Source organism: Loxodonta africana, chromosome 10 (genome assembly GCF_030014295.1).
Source record: "Loxodonta africana isolate mLoxAfr1 chromosome 10, mLoxAfr1.hap2, whole genome shotgun sequence".
Classification (NCBI taxonomy): domain Eukaryota; kingdom Metazoa; phylum Chordata; class Mammalia; order Proboscidea; family Elephantidae; genus Loxodonta; species Loxodonta africana.
The window spans coordinates 104,149,234-104,177,096 of record NC_087351.1 but is presented as its reverse complement, the minus strand read 5'-3'; the positions used below and the strand labels follow the sequence as shown (position 1 = coordinate 104,177,096).

Here is a 27,863-nt window from a genome sequence, read left to right as displayed (position 1 = left end):
ACTTGCAATTTTCCTAGATTCACACTTCATACATTCCACGTTCCAGTTAATAATGGATGTTTGCAGCTGTTTCTTCTCATTTTGAGTAATGCCACATGAGCAAATGAAGACCCTGGGTTGGCTTGGGCTAGGTTTGGATGCCCCATGGTCCACCCGCTATGCAGCCACCACACTTCCTGCGTCCTCCAAGCTCATAGTGTCTGAGCCCTGACCTACATTCTGATGAACTGCTGGAATGTTCGCCCCCAGGCTCCTGGATTCCCAGAAGACCAACTACGCCCGGTTCATGAACCACAGTGTCCCTGCCCAAAAGGGGACCAGCCCACGGAGTACAAACATGTGGCCAACTGTGCCACCCATGCTTTCTGGGCCATTTCCAGCATCCTCAGTAGTTCTAATCTCTATTTCCTGTTGGATGACGACTGGGAAACCATTTCTGCCTAGATCTTTGGCTTTGGCTTCTGTGGCCTCTTTGTGGTATCCACTGTGTTCCACACCATCTCTTGGAAGAAGAGCCAAGTGGTGGAGAACTGTCTGCACGTGTTCAACCAGATGAGCATCTACTTCATAGCAGCCTCTTACACGCGGCCTGGCCGAACCTTCAAGAGCTGGGCCCCTGGGCATCCCATATGTGCTGGTTGGTCTGGATTATGACCTCTGTGAGCACCATCTATATCTTCTTTTTCCATGAGCGGTACAAACTCCTGGAGCTGTTATGCTATATAGTGATGAGATTTTTCCCCACCCTGGTCATCCTTTTAGTGCCCAACACCGAGGGCATCTGGGAGCTGATGACTGAAGGGGCCTTCTACTGCTTGGGCGTGGTGTTTTTCAGGAGTGACAGGAGGACCCACCTGGCATCTGTTTGTGGCATTTGGTGGTAGTACTATTACTGTGCTATCTGGATATACCCTCTATCTGCTCAGTACCCTGCAGGCCAAGATGTCCAGATGAGGTGGTTCAGACCCTATGGTGCGTTTGGGCTTTTGGAGCAGAACATCATGGAAAGTGTTTCTGAGAACTTTGGTCCAGACCACGGTGCCCACGCCCGTCTGCCTTCTCATGGATAGAGCTGTTTATCGGTCCGAGGTTATAGCCAGCCAGACTGTCACTCTGGTCTCAGGCAAGAAAGAAGACAGTCACTTTTACCAAAGAGAAATTAACCTGCAATTTATTTCTATTTTAGACAACAGTTTTATAATACAACAGACATTAACATCTTCAGGAAAAAAAAAAAAAAAAATGAAGATCCCGAAAGCTTTACTCCGTCCACGTCATTAAAGTCGACTCTACTTTGAGGAGGCAGCTCTTCCCCAGTTATATTTTAAGTACCTTCTAACCTGAGGGGCTCATTTTCTGGTACTATACCAGACAGTGTTACGCTGCTATTCATAAAGTTTTCACTGGCTTTTTATTTTTTTTTTAAGAAGTAGAACATCAGGTCCTTCTCCGTAGTCTGTCTTAGTCTGGAAGCTCCACTGAAACCTGTCCTCCATGGGTGACCTTGCTGGTATTTGAAATACTGGTGGCATAGCTTTCTGCATCACAGCAACATGCAGCATAGTACGACAAACTAACAGATGAGTAAGTGCAATATTGAAGAATTCTACGGGCAAAATATTGAACAACACAGGAAGCATCAAAAGAAGATGCAAGGAATATACAGATTCACTCTACCAAAGGAACTGGTCAGTGTTTAGCTGTTTCAGTAGGTAGCACATGATCAAGAACCAAGGCACTGAAGGCACTGGTGAAAACCAAGACTCCGGGAACTGACGGACTACCAATTCAGATGTTTCAACAAACAGATGCAGTGCTGGAAGCGCTTACTTTGTCTATGCCAAGAAATTTGGAAGATGGCTACCTGGCCAGCCAACTGAAAGAGATCCATATTTGTGCCCATTCCAAAGAAAGGCGATCCAACAGAATGTGGAAATTATTGAACAATATCATTAATACCACACACAAATAAAATTTTACTGATGATCATTCAAAAGCAGTTGCAGTAGTAAATTGACAGTGACTCCCAGAAACCAAAGTTGGATTCAGAAGGGAATGTGGGACAGGTGATATCATTGCTGATGTCAGATGGATCTTGGCTGAAAGTAGAGAATACCAGAAAGACATTCAACTGTGTGGATCATGACAAATTATGGATAACATTGCAAAGAATGGGAATTCCAGAACACTCAACTGTACTCCTGAGGAACCTGTATGTAGATGAAGAGGCAGTCATTCAGACAGAACAAGTGGATACTGTGTGGTTTAAAATCTGGAAAGGTGTGTGGCAGAGTTGTATCCTTTCACCATACTTATTCATTCTGTATGCTGAGCACATAATCCGAGAAGCCGGACTATATGAAGAAGAACGGGGCATCAGGATTGGAGGAAGACTCATTAACAACCTGCGATACGCAGATGACACAACCTTGCTTGCTGAAAGGGAAGAGAACTTGAAGCACTTATTGATGAAGAGCAAAGACTACAGCCTTCAGTGTGGATTACACCTCAGCATAAAGAAAACAAAAGCCTCACAACTGGAACAATAAGAAACATCATGTTAAATGAAGAAAATATTGAAGTTGTTGAGGATTTCTTTTTATTTGGATCTACAGTCAGTGCCCATGGAAGCAGCCATCAGTAAGCCAAATGCGGTATTGCATTGGGCAAATCTGCTGTAAAAGACTTTTTTAAAGCGTTAAAAAACAAAGGTATCACTTTAAGGACTAAGGTGCACCTGACCCAAGGCATGGTGTTTTCAATTGCCTCATATGCATGCAAAAGCTGGACAATTAATATGGAGGACTGAAGAAGAATTGACACCTTTGAATTATGGTGTTGTCAAAAAATACTGAATATACCATGAACTGCCAAAAGAATTGAGTAGATCTGTCTTGGAAGAAGTACAGCCAGAATTCTCCTTAGAAGCAAGAATGGCGAGACTTCGTCTCATATACTTTGGACATGTTATCAGGAGGAATCAGTCCCTGGAGAAGGACATCATGCTTAGTAAAGTAGAGGGTCAACGAAGAAGAGGAGGACCCTCGATGAGATGGACTGGCACAGTGGCTGCAGCAGTGGGCTCAAACATAACAATGATTGTGAGGATAGTGCAGGACCAGGCAGTGTTGCATTCTGTTGTACATAGGGTCGCTGTGAGTTGGAAGCAACTTTGTGGCACCTAAAACCGACAACTTTCTGGATTATCTGAGTGGGCCTGATATAGTCACAAAGGTCCTTGAAAGTGGAAGAGGAAGGCAGAAGAGAAGAATCAGAGGAAGATGTGACTATGAAAGAGATCATAATGATGCAGTGTGAGAAGCGACTCAACTGCCATTGCTGGCCTTGAAAATAGAGGAAGGGGCCATGAGCCAAGTAATGCTGGTAGCCTCTGGAAGCTGGAAAAGGCAAGGAAACTGACTCTTCCCTAAAACCTCCAGAGGAAATGTAGTCCTGCCAACACCCTGATTTTAGCCCAGTGGGACCCATGTCAGACTTCTAACCTACAGGCAATAAATTTGTGTTGTTTTAAGCCACCCAGTTCGTGGCCATTTGTTACATCAGCAGTAGGAAACTAATACAGAGAGTAAGTAGGGAGAGTCAGGTATGCAGACAACTCCCTAAAGAAATTTTGCTCTGAAAGGGAGAAGAAAGAGAGACTGGAACATGCGGGCTTGAGAGAGGATGATGGTGTGTTTTAAAGTGGGAGTGGTTTTGCGTTTTCAAATTGTCACATTATTTGTGTGATTATTGTGTTATTTTTATGCCTCCCAGAGACGCAGCATCAGATTTGCAGTCCAAACACCATCACATAACAATCTTGAAAGCAAGTTAGTTACACTTGAATAAAAATCCAATATATCTATAATCTTAAAACTTGAGGACTGCACTAAAACGTCAATTATGCGAGAAAATTTACATTGTATATAGACAGTTGTATAGTGGCACACTTAATTTCTCTTTAGCTTAATCCTGACTAAAACTAAATGGACACTATAACATGTATATTTTAGAAATATATGTTAAGTGTATAACATATATAAGTCTTGAAATTACGCTTATACTGAAAGGATAAGTCAGGCTACCATAAATTTGATTTTTATTTTTAAATCATTAAAGTTAAACCTAGAAGTATTTTTTAATTCCATAAATTGTAATTGATGTTTATCAGTACTTATATAATGATAATAATAAAACAGTTGTCGTGGAGTCGGCCCCAACTCCTGGCAACCCCAGCTGTGTCAGAGTAGAGGTGGGCTCCACGGGCTTTGGTAGCTGATTTGGGGGAAGTAAATCACCAGGACTTTCTTCTGAGGTGCCTCAGGGTGGACTCGAACTGCCAACATTTTGGTTAGGAGTCGAATGAGTGCCTTAACCATTTGCACCACCCAGGGACTCCCATAATAATAAGCACCTCTGTAGGACAGAGTAGAACCACCCATCCAAGGACTGTCTGGTGAATTCAGACTTCTGACCTTTTGGTTAGCAGCCATAGCTCTTAACCGCTGCGCCAGCAGGGCTTCATAATAATAATAAAAAAATAATAATAATAATAGTTACCATTTAATGTATGTCAAGCTTAGCCATAGCCCTCGATATCTCATGTCATCTCCCAGACAGTCCTGTATGAGAAATTGAATTATTTATATTAATATTTTACAGATACAGAGTATGAGTCATTGTATGCATAAAGATCATATAATAAATTCAAAATATAACAAAGAAATTTCTTTTAGGCTGATCAAGTGACCAGTAATCTACACAAGGGTTATGTATAGGGTATTCCATTGTATGAACTGTAAATAAATCTCAGTATAATGATAAAATAATGTTTTTTGGAAGAGTACATTCATGAAGTTTGGCTGAGAGCTTTCGAGAACATGTATCAGATTTATTCCGTACGTTTTATGTCTACTTACTGTCATGAAACTGTTCTTCAGTTATGAACACAAGTCTTAAGACTTATTCTGAACCTTGGCAGGGAAGAGGAGACCAGAACTTAAGAGATGTGTCCATCAAGAAAGATGCCCTCACTATGTTATTACCAGGTCCCTTCGTCCTTTTCCCCTTCTTTTCTGCTGCCCATTTGGCCATTTCGGTCGCAGTTTTTTAGCAATTACAGTTTTCATCTATTTCTTTCTCCTCTTTATCGATGCTGAAACTTGAAGAATCTACCCTAATACTGCTGTGTGGCTCCAGTAGTCAGTTATTGGAATGTTACATTTATTAATTTCTTGGAACAAATATTAGGAAGTGCATGATATTTACTAGTGTAGAGGGAAAATTGCCCTGGGACTTTGACCTGCCTTGCTGGTGCCAGACGTCAGCTTCCCTGCAGTATGTACTTAAATTAGCCTCTGAAATAAAAGGTAAACTATGTAAGAGAGACATGAATCTGCTTATGGACTATACTTTCTAGAAATCCTAATTTTGTACGTATCTACTATTTTGGAAGCTTTGGAGATTTTTTTTTAACTTTAGGAATTTATGTTCTTCCCCTGCTCATCTTCCTCTACTAACCCTTCCCATTGTTCGCTGCTGTGCACAAGCTCCTTAAAAATAAAGTGTGCTTTATTTACCTTCTTGTCTTAAGTAAAGTCTCTTATTCTTGGAGAGTTTACTTCTCCAGCAGCCCCTTTCAGAGACAACCATCTGTGTTCCCATTGCGTTTGTTGCACTCAACAAAGTGATGATAGTTAAACGTCATTTTAAAAAATCATTTCTCAACATCATTTTGTTATTGAAGGAGCTTTTTAAATACCCTTTCCTCCGTCTTGTAGTTAACTGACTTCTAGGACACATGCGGAGCCACCACCCGTATGTCAGTGGAGGCTTGAATGTTGCTGTGATGCTGAACGGGTTCAGTGGAGCTTCCAGATGAAGATGGACGAGGAAGAAGGTCCTGGCGATCTACTTCCAAATGCCAGCCAGTGAAAACCCTATGAAGTACATCAGTCTGGGGCAGCGTTTAGTTCCTCTGTGTATGGGATTGCCGTGAGTCGGAGGCCAACTCGACAGCAGCTAACAACAGCAAGGACACATCCTTGCCTTTTCCAGTGATTTATTCTTCAGGTTTAGTACCCGCCCCCCCCCCAATCCTTCCATCACCTTCCACGGTTTCAGTAGTCATATTGCTGACACGCTCAACACTGCCAACGTCTGTGACTTCTGTCACTTTGCCTTTCCTTCTCTTTAGCCATTCCCAAGTATAGCCACACATTGGGCCTTACGACTCTAAGGCCTCAAAATCAGATTTCTTCTTTGACCGTGATCTTCCGTTTTCCCTCTTCCTCACTCTCCAAGTCTGTTCTTCAGTCCTCTTTGAGTCCTGCCTTCCCTCGAGTCTTTGCTGTTCCTCTTCATCGCTTCCTTAGGGTTTTACTTGTATCCTTCCTCCCTGGCCTGGGTGCTGCCACATCAAGTCTGCCTTGTCTGGCACACCACAATCGCTGGCCCTCCTAACCTTCCTCCTTGCCTGACATGGCAGTCACTTTGTTTACTCCCTGAACTTTTTTTTTTCCAGTACAGGTTGCTAAGCTTTGCTTGTATGTCATCAAAATGTGTCATCTGTGTCTGGTCCAAAATTTATGCCGACAGCCTCAGCAGAACCCTGCAGGAGACTAACACACATCTTACTCCTCTCCTGTGGACTGCGTTTGAGCTTTTCCAGCCTCTTGCAGCCCCATCACTGTCCTCCTCCTGGTCCAAAATGATCTGAGATGACCACTGGTCCTATTTCCACTGAAAGTACGTCAGTCCCAGCTGCTACAAACTTTCAGGTTGTTTTCCCCTCTTCTTTCTTCTGCACCTTAAAATTTCTCTTTCTTGGAAATGCCTATCAGATTGACAAATATTAAAGGTTGGCGGTTCAAATCCACCAGCCGCTCCTTTGAAACGTTAGGGGGCAGTTCTGCTCTGTCCTGTTGGGTCACTATTAGTCAGAATTGACTCAACGGCAATGGGTTTTTTTAAGGCGAGAACTTTATTTTTAAAAAGAAAAAGAAAATGTTCCATTCACAGTTGGTGGGGGATATAAATTACTCTGCCTTTTTTGTGGAAAGTCCTTACCAAAAATTGGCAGCAGTTATCAAAATCGAATATGCAAGTATGTTTTGACTTAGCAATCCAGTTTGAAGAACCTGCCCTACCAATCTATACCTGCCCAAGTGGACAAATACATATATAAAGGATGTTTCCTGTAATGTAAAGTGCTTAATGGATGCTGAAACAGGTGGGTGAAAGTTTCAGTTCATCTCCTCACAATTTACCAGTTAATTACACAGGGAGACAAAGTAACTCAACAGTGTTGAAACCTGGCAAACACCACTTCAATGATGGATCTAAGTTAACACCAATATTGGGACAAATGGCATTACAGGTTTCCTGATATGATGTTCTAGGAAGGATAACATCATTTTGGTGGTACTCCTGCCAACAATGCATACCCTGAATCTAGTCATGAGAAAACATCACATAGAATTTTGAGGGATGGTCCACAAAATAGGTAGTCTATCCTCTTCAAAGAGGTCACAATCAAGAAAGACAGACTAAAGAAAATGAAAGAGGCATCATATCTAAAGCATTGTATGATCTTGAACTGGATCCTGGACTGGAAAAAAGTAACTACAAAGAACCTTTTTGAGGCAGATGACAAAATTTGAATGGAGAGTATGGATTAGATGATACCGTTTTTATCAAAATGAAAGTTTCTGATACTGATAATTGTATTATTCTTACATAAGAGAATGACCTTGTTCTTAGGAGATGCACACTGAAGTATTTAGGGGTAGAGGAGCACCAGTGTCTCCAACTTATTCTCAGCTGGTTCAGGAAAAATATGCACAAATATAAGAACAGAGGACGCTCAAACAAATGAACCAACATGTAAATAATTGGTGAATTTGCTTTACAAGTATATGGGGAGTCCTTGTACTGTTCTTGCAGTTTTTCTCAAAGTTTGAAATTGCATCAAAATGATTTTGTTTCTTTAAATAAAGCCCATAGGCAAGGCATTGTGACATAGGAAAAATTTATTTTAGGGGGTCACTATGTGATGTAAAGGTGTGCGTCAGGATTGTATTCCTTCACCATACCTATTCAATCTGTATGCTGAGCAAATAATCCGAGAAGCTGGACTATACGAAGAAGAGTGGGGCATCAGGATTGGAGGAAGACTCATTAACAACCTGCATTATGCAGATGACACAACCTCGCCTGCTCAAAGTGAAGAGGACTTGAAGCACTTACCAATGAAGATCAAAGACCACACACAGCCTTTAGTATGGATTACACCTTAACATAAAGAAAACAAGAATCCTCACAACTGGACCGATAAGCAACATCACGATAAACAGAGAGAAGAATGATGTTGTCTAGGATTTCATTTTACTTGGATCCACAGTCAACACCCATGGAAGCAGCAGTCGAGAAATCCGGAGATGCATTGCATTGGTCAAATCTGCTGCAAAGGACCTCCTTAAAATGTTGAAAAGCAAAGATGTCACCTTGAAGACTAAGATGCACCTGACCCAAGTCTTGGTATTTTCAATCATCTCATATGCATGTGGAAGCTGGACAATGAATAAGGAAGACTGAAGAAGAATTGATGCCTTTGAATTGTGGTGTTGGTGAAGAATATTGAATATACCATGGACTGCCAAAAGAATGAACAAATCTGTAGAAGTACAACCAGAATGCTCCTTAGAAGCAAGGATGGCAAGACTGCATCTTGCATACTCTGGACATGTTGTCAGGAAGGATCAGTCCCTGGGGAAGGGTATTATGCTTGGTGAAGTATAGGGTCAGCGGAAAAGAGGAAGACCCTCAATGAGATGGATTGACACAGTGGCTGCAACAATGGGCTCAGGCATCACGACGACTGTGAGTATAGCGCAAGACCGGACAGTGTTTCATTCTGGGGTACATAGAGTCATTATGAGGCAAAACTGACTTGATGGAACCTAACAACAGCAACAAATGTGATGTAATAAACAGTTTTCACCAGGCTTCCTAGATTGAAGAGAATGGCAAGTTTCATATCACTCTTGCTTATAGCCTATAGAACAAGATCAGATTATAATTTGTCCAAAACAATACCATCCTCATTTGTAGCTTTCTCATGCTCTAACTTCATGCAGAGCTGCAACAGCATATCTAGACAAATGTATAGATTAGATAATTCTCACACCTGAACATTTGCTGAGATTGGGGCTGCGTACAGTTTGAGCTTCTAGTCTCTGGAACCTAGAATGCACCACATTCGGATCCATCCGTTTTAACAGGCACTTTTCTTATGAAAAATTAAGAAACCTTTTGCAAGAGTGTAGACATCCCTGCAGGCAAGGCCAAGTATCTTTTCCCCAAAAGCAGCCCTGGGCCCACTCCTGTAAGACATAAATTGACACCCTTGAACTCTATACCATAAAATATAACAGTGATAATTTCAGCTTGGCAAATTCTTAAAAGAAAGAAAGAAAGATGTTAAACCCATTCCTTACTATGTCCATTTAAAAAAAGAAATGTTAGCGTAATACCTGTAGCATACCACGGAAGAAAGGTCTGGGAATCTGTTTCCATAAAGACTACAGCCAGCACTTTGGTGAGTGGCATCTGGAGTCTTAAAAGCTTGGGAGCAGCTGTCTAAGATGCATCAATTGGTCCCAACCCACTTGGAGCAAAGGAGAATGCAGATCACCAAAGATACAAGGAAAATATTAGCCGAAGAGACAAAAGGGCCACATAAACGGGAGACTCTATCAACTTGAGACCAGAAGAGCTAGATGTACCTGGCTAACATGAGTGACTGTCCTGACAAGGAACACAACAGAGAATCCCTCATGGAGCAGGAGAAAAGTGCAGAGCAGAACTCAAATTTACATATAAAGACCAGAGGTAATAGTCTGAGACTAGAGGAACCCCCAAAGCCATGGTCCCTGGACACTCGGTTAACCCAGAATCAAAACCATTCCCGAAACCTACTCTTCAGACAAAGATTAGACCAGACTATAAAACATACTTGTGAAGTGTGTGCTTCTTAGTTCAGGCAGGTACACTAGACCACATGGGCGACTCCTGTCTGTAGGCGGGATGAGAAGGCAGAAAGGGACAGGCACTGATAGAATGGACACAAGAAACCCGGGCTGGAAAGGCGAAGTGTGCTGTCACAGTATAAGGATTGCAACTAATGTCACATAACAATATGTGTATAAATTTTTGTATGAGAAATTGGGCTGTAAACTTTCACCTAAAGCACAATTGAAAAAAAGAGCTTATAGCCAAGAAAACCCTACTGTATCACACACGGCATCGCTACGAGTCAGAATTGACTTGACGGCAACAGGTTTGGTTTTATGTCTAATTTTAAGCATCAGATCTGATGAGCCTTCCAACACAAATTAGCTGTGAAAAGCATGCAAGATAGATGAATAACATGAGCAAATATATGGCATTATTGACTCTAAGCCATTTAAATATTCGAAGGACAGAGTAGTTGATTTTTGAGGCCATTTTTCTGATAGTAATTAACACGACCGGCTGCCTGCTGAGGCTGCTCCTAGTAAGCCACAGTAAAACCGAACGGAGAAGGAGGGAAGCAACTATAACATAGCCTTTGAAATCACTGTCTTTGGAGTCAGACTGCCCATGTTTGTAGCCCATATTCTCCCACTCACTGGTTGTATAACTCTGCATAATTTATTTAGCCTCCCTGAATTTCTCTTTTCTCTGGGGATAATAATAGTATCTGTCTCTTGGGGTTGTTTATGAGGATCAAATTTGATATCTAAATAGAATGGGCACATAGAAAGTGCCAAAATCTTATAGATGTTATTACTACTTCTATGTTTAGTCTCAGTAGCAGTGAGCTGTGTTAAAATACACATCTTAAAGGACAGCAGCCGGAACCCATGTTGTATATCATTCTTATCTGTCAGGAGCGTTTTCCTACTTATTACTCAGACTATCTGGGGTTATTAAGATGCTGCTTCTGTACAAACATCAGTAGCCAGAATGTTTTCCCTAGTCCATTTTCCTTGTGTGTGCACAGAGGCAAAAAGTTGAAGGAATATCAATAAAAACTGAACAATCTCATGTTTCTGACAATTTTCCCATAATAAAGAAAATAAAAACAGTCAGTATTGGCTTTAAAAAAACAAAACAAAAAAACCTTAGGCTTGCAATTTGTTATGGAAGAAATTTGCAGAGACTTGAAAAGGAATTTCCAGAAATCTAATGGATGCATAATTTTGACAGAAAAATTATTCATGGTAAACCAGTTGGCATGGATCAAGAGCCCTCCAAACAAAGTGGACCTTAATGATTTGAATAGTAGACAGTTTTCACTCGAGTGCTTTTTTCAATCTGAGCTTTTAAATCAGTCTTTTATATGAAGAAATGTAATTTATACCCAGTTGGAAAGGGGCTGGTAGTAAAAAAAGGTTTTCTTGAGTTATAAAGCTGAGAATTGTCCTCTCAGATGTCAGTAAGGACATGCGCATGCATGACGTCACTCACCGTATTTCATTGCCTGGCTAAAGTTTTTTGTAGTTTCAAGGACAAGCCCCAGCCTTACCCTAGTAACGTTGCTATATCTGTCTTGATAAACAAGAGGTGTAAAGACTCAGAGACACAGCTTCAGCATATCCTCACTGGTTAGAGATCTTGTTGAAAATGAAAACCTGCTCCATTTTACTCTTAGTTGCTGAAATCCACCAGTCCAATTCTAAATACAAATAAGCACTAGGGTAGCTTTGCCGAGGGAGGGTAAAAGTCAGGGAGAAGTGCTCGAAGTGCTCGGGGGAGCACTGCAGTGGGTGTGTTGTGCAGGCCAAGGTGAAGTTTGTGGCGCTTCCTCTCAGGGCAAAGCTGCGGTACTTACCCAGGTGCTCCCCCTGTGCTGTCGCTTAGCACTGATTGGTTTGGTTTGTAAATAGAGATGGGAGCTCTTACATTCAAATTCATGATGTTGTCTTTAGGGTGCTATTCCTTCAACTTTATTTTGGCTCACAACTCATCTGACTCTGATAAAAGTTGTGGACCCTCTCTTCTCAGGAAAAAAAAAGGTACACATGCTTACATATATTCAAAAAAATTGCACATAATTTGAGGAGATTTACATGAAGCACTTTCAGGGTGGTTCATGGAACCTCCTCTTGATGCTTTAAAACTGGCCACAAGAAACCAATCCTCCCCTTCCTTAAAGGGATCCAGTAGGGTTCTCTTGAACCTACCACCAGTCTTAGAATACATGTTTCAGCGTGATGATGATAACTACCATTTATTGAGGTTTTACTGTTTGTAAGACACTCTGCCAAGCATTCCACATGTCCAAAAGTGAACTCAGAGTCAAACCTTTTCTCCAGCCTTCCCCGTCTCAAGTAAAACTAATTCCCATCATTTCATTTGCTCAGGCTAACCGAATCTAACCAATTCTTAGCACCATCACTGTTGTCACAAAGGTGACACCTAACCACCATATCTCACCTTGTTTATTGTAGATAATCTCCCTACTTCTACCCTTGCTGTGTTTCAACACAGCAGCTAGAGTAAGTGATCCTATTAAAATGAAAATCATATCGCACCACCGTTCTACTCAGAACCCTCCAGTGGCTTCCCTTTTCATTCTGAGTAAAAGATGAAATCCTTACAATGCTCAGGGCATTTGTGCTGTACAGCTCAAGGACCAGTGTTCACATAGACAAATTCGTGTTACAGTGTATGGCAGACATAGTAGCACTGATAATGGTATATGAGGCCCCACACAACCTTCCCCCTGACTACCCTCTAATTCATTTATCTCTGTGACGTTGGTGCTCTTATTTTTTTCTCATTCACTCTACTGTAGCTATATTGGCTTTCTTCCTGATTCTTGAATACACCAGGCCCACTCCTCTCTTAGGGTCTTTGTACTGATCGTTACTTCTGCTTGAAATAGTCTTCCCCCAGATATCTACTTAGCACACGTCCTCATCTTCTTAAAGTCTTTGCTCAAAGTCACCTTGACGAAGCCTACACTGACCACCCTTCTTAAAATGCAATCCCCACCCCCACCCTGGTATCCCTTATCCCTCCCTCCCTGCTCTATTTTTTCCATAGCAATTATCACCTTCTAACATACAAATAAGATTTAATTTACTTGTGTTTCTCCCCCCGCCCCCCGCCACTGGAATGTAAGCTTCACTAGGATAGGGCATTTTTTCCCTGTTTTGTTCAATGCTATATGTACAGTACTAAGGGTTCAACTGTCTGTTGAATGAATGAAAAAATGTAGGAAGATCTGTTCTTGTTTTGTAAAAATGGATTTAGATTTACAGAGGTTAAGCAACTTGCCCAAAGTCACACAACTGGTAAACGTATAGCTAGGATTTTGGGACTTGATTCTTTCTGACACCAAAGGCCTGTGTTCTTATCTACTACATTGGTTTCTGTTTCTACGGAGAAAAATATTTCTCTTCAAGAATATACAAAAATAAGAAGCAGGATATAGTACCGAAGTGGCAGTTTTACAGGGCTGAGGAATTAGGTTTGGGGCTAACCAAGTGGCTACAAACTGTGGGGAGGGGAAATCCTGGAAAGAAGGGAACCACAGGTAAGGTAGTTCAAAAATCTATGTGCAAACTTCCATCAAACCTTTGACTGACATTTCAACAGTGAATGCATAGGGCTCTAAGTAGCACAGACAAAACCAGTAGCCAGAAAGCTGCAAGAGCTGAGTAAAGATTTAAGCAACTCCCTACGTCAGAGAAGACAAGAGTTTTGGAGTTAAATTACTTCCAAGGTAGAGGGGCTTGGTAGACATCTTGAGTATTCCATGATAATCCTAGAAGAGCTACACTTGAGCAAATAAGAACCACACCCCATACTAAGGACTGCATCCTAAAATCAAGGAAATACCCTAAAGTAAAACTGAAAGAGAGCCACCCTAACAAAACCTAAAACCAAGCCTTCACAGAATCAAGGTGACCTACCAGAAAGTAACTCTCTCCAAGAATAAAACTCAGTATTCAAGAGGAAGTTAACAGAATTCAGAGTTTCTGCAGTGTATCATTGACAGAGTCCAGAATACAGTAAAAAATTATTAGACATGAAAAGAATCAGTAAATAATCATGAGGAAAATAGCAGTTGATGAAAGCAAACCCATAGATTATCTAGATGTTGGAATTAAGCAGATGAGGAATTAGAAATAACTATTATAAATATTTAAATAATTTACACAAAATGATGGATATAGGTAAACAGAAAATTGTAGTTGCAGCATGAAAACTTTAGAAAGAATCAAAGAGAAGTCATAGAACTGAAAAACACAATGTCTGAAATAAATTAATTGGGTGGTGGTATTATCAGGTTGGACACCACAGAACAAACAGGGAATTTGAAGACAGGCCAATGGAAATCATACAAGCTGAAGCACAGAACGAAAATAAAAAACAGGAAAAATTAACAGAGCCTCAGGGATCTATGGGACAGTATCAAGCTCCTAAACATATATGTAATTGAAATCCCAGAAGAAGAGGAAAAAGAGAATGGGGCAAAATGTTTTTGAAGAAATACCAGCCAGAAAATTTTTTAAATTTATTCAAAAATCAACCCAGAAAACCAAGAAGCCCAGTGAACTCCAAACAGGATAAATACAAAGAAACCTACACCTGGGCACATTATAGTCAAACTGCTAAAAACTAGTGATAAAAGAGGAAGATCTTAAAAGCAGCCAAAGAAAAACATTCCATAAGGAGAACTGGGATACAAATGAAGCTTTGACTTCTAATAAATATCAATCAAGGGAAGATTACATTGGAATCATATCTTTAAAATTCTGAAAGAAAAAACAACAACATCAAAAAAAAAACCTCAGCTTACAATTCTGTAATGAGCAAAAATATCTTTCAAAAATGGGGGTAAAATAAACATTTTCAGATAAACTAAAGCTGCAAGAATTTATTGGCAACAGCTAGGTACTGCAAGAAATATAAAGGAAGTTATTCGGGCTGAAGAGAAATAACACCATTTGGGAAAAAAGAGCAGTAGAAATGGGTGGGTAAATGGAAAATAATTTTTAAATGGAGTTACACTTTTGCTTAGGATGGAGAAAACCATAAGACATCATTACTCTCTCCCTAAGCGATGAGAAAAAGGTGGATAATCTACAAAATCGTATTTTTTAAATTTACTTTACCACTGGTATAACCTGGACTATTGGGTAGAGTTGGTTGTTCACCTTGTTAAATATGCAATCGTGTACCTACAAATAAAACATTTATTTTATGACTATCAAGTTGTCTCACCATGGACTGTCAGGTCAATGTGTTCTAGAACAGAAAGTGGGTTACTTGATGTTGTATTAGTTTGTCTCTTTAGATTTATAGTTACTTTTTCTCAGTCTCTCCAGGAAATAGAAAATAGATCCTTCCAACGTTCTGGGTGACAACAATTCATAAGTAGTTATTACTCCCATTTTATGAAGAACTGAAGCTCAGAGAGACTGAATTTGCCAAGGCAGGATAGCAGCGAAGCCAGTGTCTAGTCCAGGACTGTTGGTTAGGAAGCTCAGGTTCTTTTGACTATATCACGTTGCCTCAGAGACATGAGTACATTGAATTTTTTTTACAATGGACTTGCCTGTTGAGTTTGAGAGGGACTTTTCAGAGACTATATTTAGTATTTATTCCAGTATAAAGAATTTCTATTCACATAGGAATTACTTATTAATTAATTTAATAAGCATCTATTGAGTGCTTACTGTTCTAGACACTTTGTTAGATATGTAGAGATAAATACATGGAGTCTAACTTCAGAAACCTGAGTTTGGCAGAGGAAGCAAGTAAGCAAATAAACATTTGCATTACAGCAAAATAATTGCAGTGGTAGAAGTCTTTCATGAGTACGATGGCGACATAAGAGGAAGTGGTCAGTTCTTCTGGAGTGGTCATAGAGAAGATCGTGGAATTAAACATTGAGGAATATGTAGGAGTTTACCAGTTGATTAGTGGGTGTCTATTTCTGTATCTTGACTGACTGTGCATGCCATTTATGCATAACACCAGTATTAGGTTTAAGTAAATAACTACTTAAAAAGTAGAAAAATAATTCGTTGTTAGTTTGCAGGAATGCTGTGTTCCTTTACACCTTTTTAATAATTAGCTTAGTGTTCAGAGATAATTAAAACCCTTTGGCAAAATGCAGAGTCTTTAGAAGGAAAATGCTTTTTGCTGGCACATCCTTATAAAATACGTTGTAAAACAACCAGCTATTTGCGCTCTTTCATCCCATTGCATCTGCTTTTTGGAATTTAAAATTATGCAGGCAAGATAAAAGTAAAATTTCTGAATTTACGAAGAGTTTGCTTTGTTCTTTGTGGTAGACTGGATAAGGGAATAAACTTGGGATACACACTTGTCAAATTTGTCAGGAGAAAAGCTTTAAACTGCATTTGTGACTACTTTCCAGAAGTCAGTTCTTTCTCACACACATCAAGGTTTTTGTGTGTTAATATAGCAAGGATTTGTTTCTGATGATGGTTTTTAAGATTTTTTTAGCAGTATTTATTTGGCAAAGAGTTTATCATCCTGTCTGCTTTTAAACAGTTTCTAATATTATATGTGTAGCTGTTCCCTGAAATACTGAGCATTCAGTTATTCATTTATCAATGTTTTATTAGAACCACTTGTCAACGTAATTGTGTTCCTTGTTTTTATTATCCAGGTCCCTTATTTATTTCTTAGTCTAGTCTTTTTGGCTATTTTGGCATTCCCCTCAGGATAATAGGGCAAATTGAAAGGAAAATGGGACACATCTGGTTTCAGGGGCTTTGAACCTGCACTTTGGGCTACTGTTACCTTTGAGCAGTGTCTGGAGCAATAGGAAGGCTACCTGCTGCTTAGTGTACATTTTTGGTAGTGTGCATAGACGTCCTGGCAGGTAGAAAAACTGCCCAAAGCTCTTAAAAATAGTGACTAGCAACTATCACACAGGAAAGGCTGGATTCTTTGTGTTTATCTGTTTTTGGTTTTGGTGGTTGTAAATGGCTGATGTTTTGATACTGCATGTTTATTGTACAGTGATGGCAGAGCTTTCTGATACGCTGTATTTAAATGTGTACAGATTTTATGTAATAGTTTTAGTAACAGCAATACCTGTTATGCAGATTCATTGCATTGTAGTTTAGGGCAATCCTTATCTCATGAAACTGTATTACCGTATGAATCTAGTAATACATTTATATGGAACTGTATTCTACAGACTAAGAATTGTACCCCCAAAACAGTAATGTTAAGATCAGTGCCTTATGGTTAATCCACAGTGATGAAAAGGAAATACTGCCTTTAGTTGATGAATATAAGTCAAAGAAAGAAAAAAATATATTTCATTTTTAGATTATATAAATGGTGGAGAACTTTTTACTCATCTTTCTCAAAGAGAGCGTTTCACAGAGCACGAGGTGCAGACCTATGTGGGAGAGATCGTGCTTGCCCTCGAACATCTCCACAAGGTAAGCCGCTTTGTCTTCCGGGTTGCTTTTGTAAAAAAAAAATCTATGCGCTAATTGTAATGATGGCGATAAAAGAGCTAATGTTTCTACATGTCATTGTCTCACACTTACAGAATGTTACCAATTTTCTGAATTTTTTATTTCCCTTCATTTTAAATCTACTTTCCTATTGTAGTTTCTGTGCTTCCGATTAAAAAGGATGAATCTGAGCAAGTTTTTGGTTCTGTAAATAGTTCATGAAAAGTCCTTGATGCTTAGGTATTCCAATACATCAATAGGACAGAAAGCTTTTAATTCTTAGCCGTTAAAATGAAATCACAAGTCCTCATATGTATTTTCTTTATTGTGGCAGACTCCACTGCAGACTCCACCTGTACCCCTCCAGGGTCTATTTTCCCGACTAGGTTGGGAAGTATGAGTAACTTGAAAGAGCAGCTTCCTCTCCTACCCAACTGTCCTATTTTCCCATTCCCTCCCCTGCCCCTGCCCCCTCCCTTCTCCTGCATTGCTCCCATGTAGCATGAAGCAGCTACTGGAAATTGTAAATGGGATACACGTCCGTCCGTGACACTGTTTTGGACCCTATAAAGTCACCTTAAACACTTTTTTTACATTATTGCCAATCAAAACCAAACCAAACCCACTGCCATCAAGTTGATTCTGACTCATAGCGACCCTACAGGACAGAGTAGAACTGCCCCATAGAGTTTCTAAGGAGCGCCTGGCGGATTTGAACTGCCGACCTCTTGGTTAGCAGCTGTAGCGCTTAACCACTATGCCACCAGGGTTTCCTGTATTATTGCAGATACCATTAATCTTGATTTGAGAAATTTTGACTTAAATTTTTTTTCTATTTAAAGAGCAGTCATTATTGTAGAAACCAGTAGTCATGATGTAGCCTGGGCTTGTGCCAAAGGTGTGCGAGGCAGTAAGGAGACAGCCTGACTTCAATCACTAAATTAGGATAATACATGTACATGTAGAAGCCACTCTTCCATGTCATGTTGTATTCAGGTCCTACCACTAGATTATGAATGAAAAGAGATTAAAGTGCTGATTATGGAGCATAAAAAACAAAGGAGAGAAATGGGGGGAAGAGGCAAGAAAGAAGGATGAAGTTTTGAAAGGGCTAGGGAGATTAGAAGAGCAAGATGGAGGTAGTGGATGGGCGTGACTGCGAAAAGATGATGAGAAGATTTAAGAAAAGATGGGTGCAGATCCAGAAAAGGGCACATCTAGCCCAGAACAGAAAGAAGACTGAGTAGGCAGATTAGAGTGAATGAAAAAACGTATAAGAACAGGAAGGAAAGAGAAAAGTTGGGGTTGGGGTGAAAGGCTGCAATGTGGTGGAGAGAAAAGGAAAATAAGAGGAATCAGATAGGGAGCTGAGCTGAAAGTGGGCAACAGTCGTGTGGATTGAGTGTAATAGCATTTTAGTGTGTGGTTATTTTTGTGGGGTATAAATTTCTTTATATATGAAACAAATTAGACCCAGTACAGGATGAAAAGACCATTGAGTTTTATTTTAAGGAATATTAGATGTAATTTTTTTATAATATAAAAACGATAGTGAGATCCCTACAGATGCCAGAGTGAAAACAAAGAAAATTCAAAGCCCCAGGGAGTAAGCTAGCTAATGCAGTTTTTAATTTGTATGAAAGCTTTAACTCTGTTTATTAAAGGAAAATCTATGAGCATTCAATATTATTAAATCAGGATAATTAGAAATACAGAAGCAGAAAACAGTAAATAACCCCATTGCTGCTGAGTCAATTCCGACTCCTAGTGAATCTGTAAGACGTAGTAGAACTGCTTTATGAGGTTTCCAAGGCTGTAAATCTTTACGGGAGCCGACTGCCCCGTCTCTTTCCCAAGGAGCGGCTGGTGGGCTTGAACTGCCAGCCTTTCGGTTTGCAGCGGCTGCTTCACTGCTGCACTATCAGGGCTCCTATAGAGTATAAGTAATACAGCAAATCAGATCTCAGCTAAGTTTCTCTTAATCTTACTACTCTAAAATGATAAATACAGATAAGTATGACACAAAGCCAGCAATATCAATCTTGATATAGCTACTAACACTGAGTTTCACAGGAAGAGATAAAAATGGGAGTTGAGTGGGAAGTAGATAGTAAATGATTGGTTCTTAAAATCTTTTCCAGAGAAGTTGTTTTAAAAACCAAGTACCACTGGTTCCTAGATGCATCTAATGCTCCAAGTCAGTTGTCTCTTCAATATAGACTAGATTTTTTCCTTCCTGGCTTTCTTATAAAACTCTGAAATACTTGAAGGAAAAATGCCTAGTTTTTTTCCATGTAATTTTTGCTTCATTTTTAATAGATTATCAAGAAACTGCTTTTTCATATGCTTAATGTTAAGGAAAGAAATGTCTCTGAGCTTAAAAACATTTATTTCAGGCTGATGTAATTAAAAACATGAAACGTGGAGTTCACATAGATTTTCCCCTTCAATGACTTAGATAGATTTACATGTTATGTAGCTGAAGTAAGAGTTGACATGTTTTGCTATAAAACTTACATGCAAAACAAAATAGGGGGATATATATATATTACCTAATGGACTTACTTTTCTTATTCAGATCTAAAAAACCCGTTGCCATCAAGTCGATTCTAACTCATAGGGACCCTACAGGACAGAGTAGAACTGCCCCATAGAGTTTCCAAGGAGTGCCTGGTGGACTCAAACTGCCAGCCTTTTGGTTAGCAACCGTAGCACTTAACCACTACGCCACCAGGGTTTAGATCTAAAGATCAACTAAAATTAACCTATAATCTTCAACCTTTATGTTTAGGAGCCTGTTATTCAACAAGCTTTTATTAATTACCTATTTAACACATGGCACTGTGCTGGATATAGATACTGGATAAATGCATAAGAAGTGAAAAGCAGAGTTAGGGTCTGGTTATATCAAGGCAAACAGGAAATACCTAGAACATATCAGTCATTTATAAGTAAGTACAATGGTGGTACAGTGGTCAAACATTTGGCTGCTAACCAAAAGGTCGGCGGTTCATACCCACCAGCCACTACATGGGAGAAAGATGTGACAGTCTGCTTCCATAAAGGTGGTTGTTGTTGTTGTTGTTGTTAGGTGCCGTCAAGTCGGTTCCGACTCATAGCAACCCTATGCACAGCAGAACGAAACACTGCCGGGTCCTCTCTCTCACCATAAAGATTACAGCCTTTAAAAAAAAAAAAAGATTGCATCCTTAGAAATACTGTGGGGCAGTTCTACTCTGTACTGTAGGATTGCTATGAGTCAGAAAATAGAGGTGATGTAGGATGAGAAACAAGAAAACGGCCGGTGTGGGAGCCGGTTAGTCAGGAAAGCCCTCTGAAGCCATCAGGAAGTGACGGGCATGGATTGGCCAAGAAGTACCTGAAGATCACCTGGAGTGAAGGTGAACTAAATTCAGAGAAAGAGACAGGAAGAAGCAGTAGTCCGGTGGGATGCCCTAAAGAAACTGGCCAGACAGGAGCGGACCCTCAATACTTAGAGAATGGGACATAGTTGGAGAGGTGAAGGGAACCCAGCAGATGAGCTCCAAGACTGAGGGATTTACATTTGCCCTGGCCAGTGACTAGGAGACATCCTAGGATCCTGAACAAGAGAATGCCTTTTTTGTTTTTTAAGGTAACTAAGAAAGGCTGTCCTAATTTATTTGTTGGAAATTGTTATTTTAAAATGCATATTTGTTTGTTTTTACAGTTGGGAATTATATACCGTGACATTAAGCTTGAGAATATTCTACTTGATTCCAACGGCCATGTGGTGCTGACAGATTTTGGTCTGAGTAAGGAGTTTGTGGCTGATGAAGTGAGTATTATGTTTTCATCTGAAGCTAGTAACAACTTGAAGTTATTAACAACAGCATATAAACAACAATGAAAATTTAAATACAAAATAAGCATTTAATGGAATAGTACTGTATGGAATAAAGATTTCAGCACAAGTTGGCCCAGAGGAGCATTTCAGAATGGATGACTATAGTTTTTTTTTTACTCTAAAGTTAACTATGAACCAGCTTGTTAGAATTGCAGTAAACCTTTGATGTATACATCAGAATTCTCCAGTTTAGAAAAATAGCTCTACATTTAACTTTCCCCATAAAATACACAAAGTTTAACTGAAATTTTTAAATTACTGTTTGGACCCTTTAGGAGAATTATGGCTGGGAGGATGGCTGATAGAATCACAAAACAGAGCACATACAGTGTATAATTACGAAGTAGGACATGTCACAGTTAGTTCACTTGACAAGAATGACAAGGATCTGTTAGCCCAATCCTTAATAATCTTGCTGCCTTTTGCCCCAAATGAACTAAAATTTAGTAGCTAGTGTGCACGTTTTAAATATGGAGGCCTTTGCATTTTCCATATTGATCCGATTTTTAAAAAGTAATGCAAATGTATTTAATAACATTTAAAATTGAATATCTATTAGTTATAATTAAATACTATTTATGAATCAGTTGTAATAAAATTTTTTGTTTTTATACTACTAGTTCTTCAAAATAAATGAGTACATTTGAATGCCAGTTCTTTCTGTTTGGGAAATATTTTTGGTATAGAATACAGAATCACGGTAAAATTTTTGTAGTAAAGGACTTTGTTGTTACTAACCACATCATCTTGGGTTCCAAATTACGTGTGTCTATTTCTGATTGTTTGGTTTTTGGAATATTTTCAAAGCAACCCTGTGAGTTGAATAAGTGCTGAAATTATGAAGACTAAAGATTTGAAAGTTTTATCATATCTCTATACATTCAGTTTGTTTATTCAATAAACATTTATCAACCACCTATATTATGCTAGGGGAAACCCTGGTGGCATAGTGGTTAAGTGCTACGGCTGCTAACAAAAAGGTTGGCAGTTCAAATCTGCGAGGCATTCCTTGGAAACTCTACAGGGCAGTTCTTCTGTGTCCTGTAGGGTCGGTATGAGTCGGAATTGACTCAACGGCTGTGGGTTTTTTTTTTTAATTATGCTAGGACCCCTGGTGGTACAGTGGTTAAGATCTCAGCTGCTGACCAAAAGGTTGACATTTCAAATCCACCAGCTACTCCTTGGAAGCCCTATGGGGCAGATCCACTTTGTCGTGTAGGGTCAATATGAGTAGGAATCAACTCCACAGTGACAAGTTGATTCAGTTTTTTTTTATTATGGAGCCCTGGTGGTATAGTGGTTAAGCACTCAGCTGTTAACCAAAAGGTCGGCAGTTTGAACCCACCGACCACTCCACAGAAGTTGTGGCAGCCTACTTTTGTAAAGATTTACAGCCTTGGAAACCCTGTGGGGCAGTTTTACTCTGTCCTACAGGGTTGCTATGAGTTGAAATTGACTTGACAACAGTGGGTTATTATGCTAGTTACTGGACAATACCTGTTGAGCAAGCTTCCCTTCCTATACCTTTTCTACCCTTAAAAATATTCTCATCTTAAACAAAATGTGGCATATATGTACAGTGGAATATTACTCAGTTATAAAGAGAAATGAAGTCCTGTGCTACAACATGGATGAATCTTGATAACATTATGCTGAGTGAGATAAGTTAGTCAAAAAAGGACAAATACTGTATGATCCCAGTTAAATGAAATGGGCAAATGTATAGAGACCAAAGTTTATTAGTTGTTACTAATGGCAGGAGGGACGGGAGAAGGGGTGTCTTTGCTTACTGGGCACCGAGCTTCTATTAATGGTAGTGGAATGATTTGGAAGTGGATAATGGTAGCAGTTGCACAACATGATGAACACAGTCAAGGTCACTAAATTGTACATGTAAAAATTGTTGAATTGGCAAATGTTTTGTTATATACATATTTTACCACAATAAAACAATTAAAAAAAACTGAAAAATTTGTTGAGCTGCACACTTAAGATACCCATACTTTTCTGTATGTGTGTTAATATGTCAATAAAAATGTTACCAAAATAAAAAATACATTTCCATCAGATCATTTCCACTTTGATTAGCTAGCATTCCTTTTTGTTTTCACGTGCCAGCCCAACTCACTTACATCAAAATGTCATTTTTCTTGGAACAGGTTTCTTTTTTCCTCCATCCTTTTTCTACCTCCCTGGTTTCCAGTTTAAATACGTGTCTCTAACTTCCCCCTCTCCTCTTCAACCTCTTCTTCTGCTTGGACTCTTGCTGTGACCGTTTAAGCTTGCCTAGCCTCTAAAACTTGAAAGAGATCTTTTGCAGCAAATTCGCCCAGTGCAATGTGTCGTTTGATTTCTTGACTGCTGCTTCCACAGATATTGATTGTTGATCCAAGTAGAATGAAATCATTGGCAACTTCCGTTTTCAGTCCATTTATCATAATATTGTTTATTGGTCCAGTGTGAGGATTTTCATTTCATTCATTCAGGAGTAATCCATAATCTTTGACCTTCATCAGTAAGCGCTTCAAGTTGTCTTCATTTTTGGCAAGCAAGGTTGTGTTACCTGCATATTGTAGGTTGTTAATAAGTCTTCCTCAAGTCCTGATGTTCTTCATACAATACACCTTCTCGGATTGTTTGTTCAGCATAGAGATTGAATAGGTAAGATGAATGGATACAACCCTGCCACACGCCTTTTCCAGTTCTGAACCAGGCAGAATCCCCTTGTTCTGTTTAAATAACTGCCTCTTGATCTATGTAGCAGGTTTCTGCATGAGCACCATTAAGTGTTATAAAACTCCCATTCTTCACAGTGTTATCCATACTTTGTTATTATCCACACAGTCAGATGCCTTCATGTAGTTTATAAAATGCAGGTAAACATCTTTCTGGTATTCTCTGCTTTTGGCTAAAATCCATCTGAGAACAGTAAGGATATGCCTTGTTCCATGCCCCCTTCTGAATCCAGCTTGAACTTCTGTCAGGTCTTAGTTGATGTACAGCTGCAGTCATTTTTAATTATGTTCAGAATTTTGCTAGCATGTGATATTAATGATTTTGTTCAATAACATCTGCATTCTGTATGATATCCTTTTTTTTTTTGGAATGGGAATAAATATGGATCTCTTCCCGTTGGTTGGCCAGGGAGCTGTCTTCGAAATTTCTTGATACAGACGAGTAAGCGCTTCCAGTGTTAATGTTTGTCGAAGCATCTCAGTTGGTAGAATTCTGCGAGATCAATGAAGTGTTCATCGGAAATATTTTTTTTCTACAACATAATCAGTAACTATACACATGGACTTCACCAGGTGGTCTGCACAGGAATCAAATCGACTGCATCTGTGGAAAGAGACAACAGAGAAGTTCAATATCATCAGTCAAAAAAAGCCAGGGGCTGAAAGTGGAACAGACCATCAGTTGCTCACGTCAAGCAGCAGAAAATCAGATCAGACCATCAGTTGCTCAAGTTGAAGCAGATGAAAATCAGAGCAGTTCCACAAGATCCAAAGTATGACCTTGAATACGTCCTGCCTGGATTTAGAGGCCATCTCAAGAGTAGATTTGACACATTGAAAAACAGAGGTAGCTGTGTTAACTGTATCCCACTGCACAGATAGCCGTGCTTAAAAGGAAAAGATTTATGGATTTGTGACTTTCTTTGTCCATAATACAAAATTTCAACCTTTGCTCAATGCAGATAATGTTACTGATTAATTTTTTTTTAATATAGAAGAGGCATTTTGAAGTTAGATATTTTTGAATTACTTATCCATCTCCACTTCCTAGTTGTGTGAAATTAGGCAAGTCACTTAGTCTCTTAATCCCTCTGAATCTTAGTTTCGTCATCCGTAAAATAAAGGTGATAATATTCATCAAATCTGATTTGTAGGATTGCCGTATGGACACAATGAATTAATCCACATGAAAGTACTTTTTAAAGTATACCCGTTGCTGTCGAGTCAACCCTATAGGACAGGGTAGAACTGCCCTATACACTATATAAACGATAATTCTACCTGCAAGAGGTACTGTTCAGATAACTGTGAGAAAAATTAAAATATACAATTGAATAACTCTCCCTTTATCTTCTTATTTGTAGAAAAGTTTTAAATTATATCTTTAATAGATGCTTAAGTAAGTTGTCATTTACAAGTTTCTCCTATTATAACGTACAGATCTCAGGAGGCCCAGATGAGGTTCCATACGCATAGGGCATGGTTGTGTTGGACATCAGATGAACCACCTGTCTGAGGCAGCTTTAGCTACCTCTCCCCTTCCTGGTTGATTTGCAGGGACACATATTTGTGAGTGTTTTAATTTGCACATGCACCTAAAGAACCTGTCCTCTGTCAATAAGTCCTGTCAGTCTTTTGCCAAAATCAGTGACTCCGCTCTAAGTTAATTTTGATTAAACTTTGAGTTGGAAAGGTTAAGAAAGTAAGAGATCTAGAAACCAGTCAAAGTATCATTCTGTTGCCCCCATTTTTCTTCTACTTAAATTACACACTCTTCAGATACTAACACATTAGTTTCAGCCATTTGTTTGTGGTTTTTCTCTTTGCTATCAGAGTTTATCAGAGAAGACCTTTGATCCCCTGCCTTGGGACTGAGGGCAAACAGATGGCTTTGCCCTCAGGTGTCTGCTTCACAGACCCCTTTTAACTTTCCTTATGGCAGAAAGTATTGGCTCTGTTCAATGGGACCAAGCGAGGTTTTTGTTTTTTTCTCCTGTTTGTTTTAAGGTGGGAAAAATGACATTATGTCTTATGCTTGTTCCAAGAGTCCTGAAAAGGGAGAGAGAGTAGATATAATAATGATGCAGGAGAGAAGGGAAAAGATTGATGGAACACTATTCTTGAGAGGGATAAATCAGGTGCACAGTGGAGGTGGTCCTTTGCTACTAGCATAGTCAGTTCATCCTTAGAAATAGGGGACAGGGTTGAGTTACTGGCCACAGAGTTGGTGGATGGTAAGAAGGGATAGTTCGAGTTTATAGAAGGTCTTTTCTCATTGCTTCTATTTTCTCCCTGAGAATGAGGGAGGGAAAGGAAACATTGGAGATTCGAGAAGAGATTTGTATATATTTTGAACAAGATATAAAATAGACACCTAAGAAAGTGCGAGAGTGAGCGGATTAGGGAAATAAGTATGTTTGCAAGGTAGCATGAAAAGGCCCACTTGAGGTTCATGGTCATAAAAAGTGAAATGGGTTTACCTGATCGCATGTTTTTCTCTAGCCACATTAGCTGCATAGATGCAGGCAAAGAGTGGGTAGTGGACTGGCCTTAATCTTGTTTTACTATCTTTACTTCGTATGTATGGATCTATCAAGAATATATATTATTAGCTTTTGTGTTTTAAAAATGTACATATGGCATGTCATTGCAAATTGCTTTTTTATTTATTTTTAAAATTAATCCATGTTGATAAATCAGAATCTGTTTAATTCATCTAAGCTGCTGTGTAATACTCTAATACATTATCTGTTCCCTTACAGAGGGATATTTAGGTTTTCTGTTTTCTTATTACATTGCTACAGTTGCTTTTTTATTTTCTTCTGATTTTATTGATTTATTGGAGTTCTTTAAATAATCTAGATACTCATCCTTCATGGATTATATACTTTCACTTATCTCAAGTTTGTCACTAAGTCTTTAACTTAATGGTGTTTTTGCCATTATGAGATTTGACACTTTAATATAGCCACATTTGCTAATTTTCTAAGGTTTACATTCTTTAAATGAAGAAATAAACTCTGTTCCCTCTCAAAGTAGTAAAGATATTGTCTTTAATTTTCCTTTAAGGTTAGAAGTTTTCTTTTTCACATTGAAGTCTTTACTAGGAATTAATTTTTGTGTATGAAGTAAGATGGGAATCTTATTTTATCCTTTTTTGTATAAATAGCCCAGTTGCCTTTGAACTGTGCATTGAATACTCAGTCCATCGTTCCCCTACTGATTTGAAATGCAACTTTCTTCATATTCCAAGTTCTTACATATAGTCGTGAGTCTACTTATAGGCTCTTCATTCAGTTGCATTTGCCTGTTCACCTCTCACTGTCTCAATACCGCAATATCTTAAAGCTCTTGACTTTATAGTAAGCCTTGAATCTGGAAAGATGAGATCTTTCTGCTCTTCACCCTTACCCTCTTTGCATTTTTTTTTTCTTATGTATCTATTTTTTGTTGTTGCTGAAGTATAGGAATGTCGTTTATCTTGTACATAAGAACCTTGCTGAATTTTTATTAGTTCCACTAATTTATAGATTAACCTGGATGTTTTCTGTAGATGACTATATATAGTAAAAGTAAAACCAAATGCACTATTTGCATTGTTTCTTTTCAGTTCTCATTAATGCCTTTTATTTTGTGTGTGTTTGGAGAGTGGGTGTTTTGGTTTGGTCTGGTTTTATTTCCCTGGACACTAAGTTTTATACATAGGTGTGTGTATTCTTATATATGTGTATTCTTGTTTTT

General features: G+C 39.1%; 1 protein-coding gene and 1 pseudogene across 4 annotated transcripts in view; both read left to right on the top strand.

The window, feature by feature from the left end:
* The window catches only part of RPS6KA5 (ribosomal protein S6 kinase A5), a 203,778-nt gene that overhangs the window by 110,830 nt on the left and 65,085 nt on the right, over positions 1-27,863 (top strand). For 2 of the 4 annotated variants that reach the window (XM_003408821.4, XM_023546495.2), the window contains exons 4-5: positions 17,368-17,483; positions 21,211-21,318. The exons of 1 other annotated variant lie outside the window; for it this stretch is intronic. In XM_003408821.4, the coding sequence (XP_003408869.1) occupies positions 17,368-17,483; positions 21,211-21,318 (224 nt within the window). Of the gene's footprint in view, positions 1-17,367; positions 17,484-21,208; positions 21,319-27,863 lie in introns of those variants that run through there. One more of the 4 variants, XM_064292874.1, reaches the window with a different exon arrangement.
* LOC135232623 (monocyte to macrophage differentiation factor 2-like) lies at positions 99-17,361 on the top strand (annotated as a pseudogene).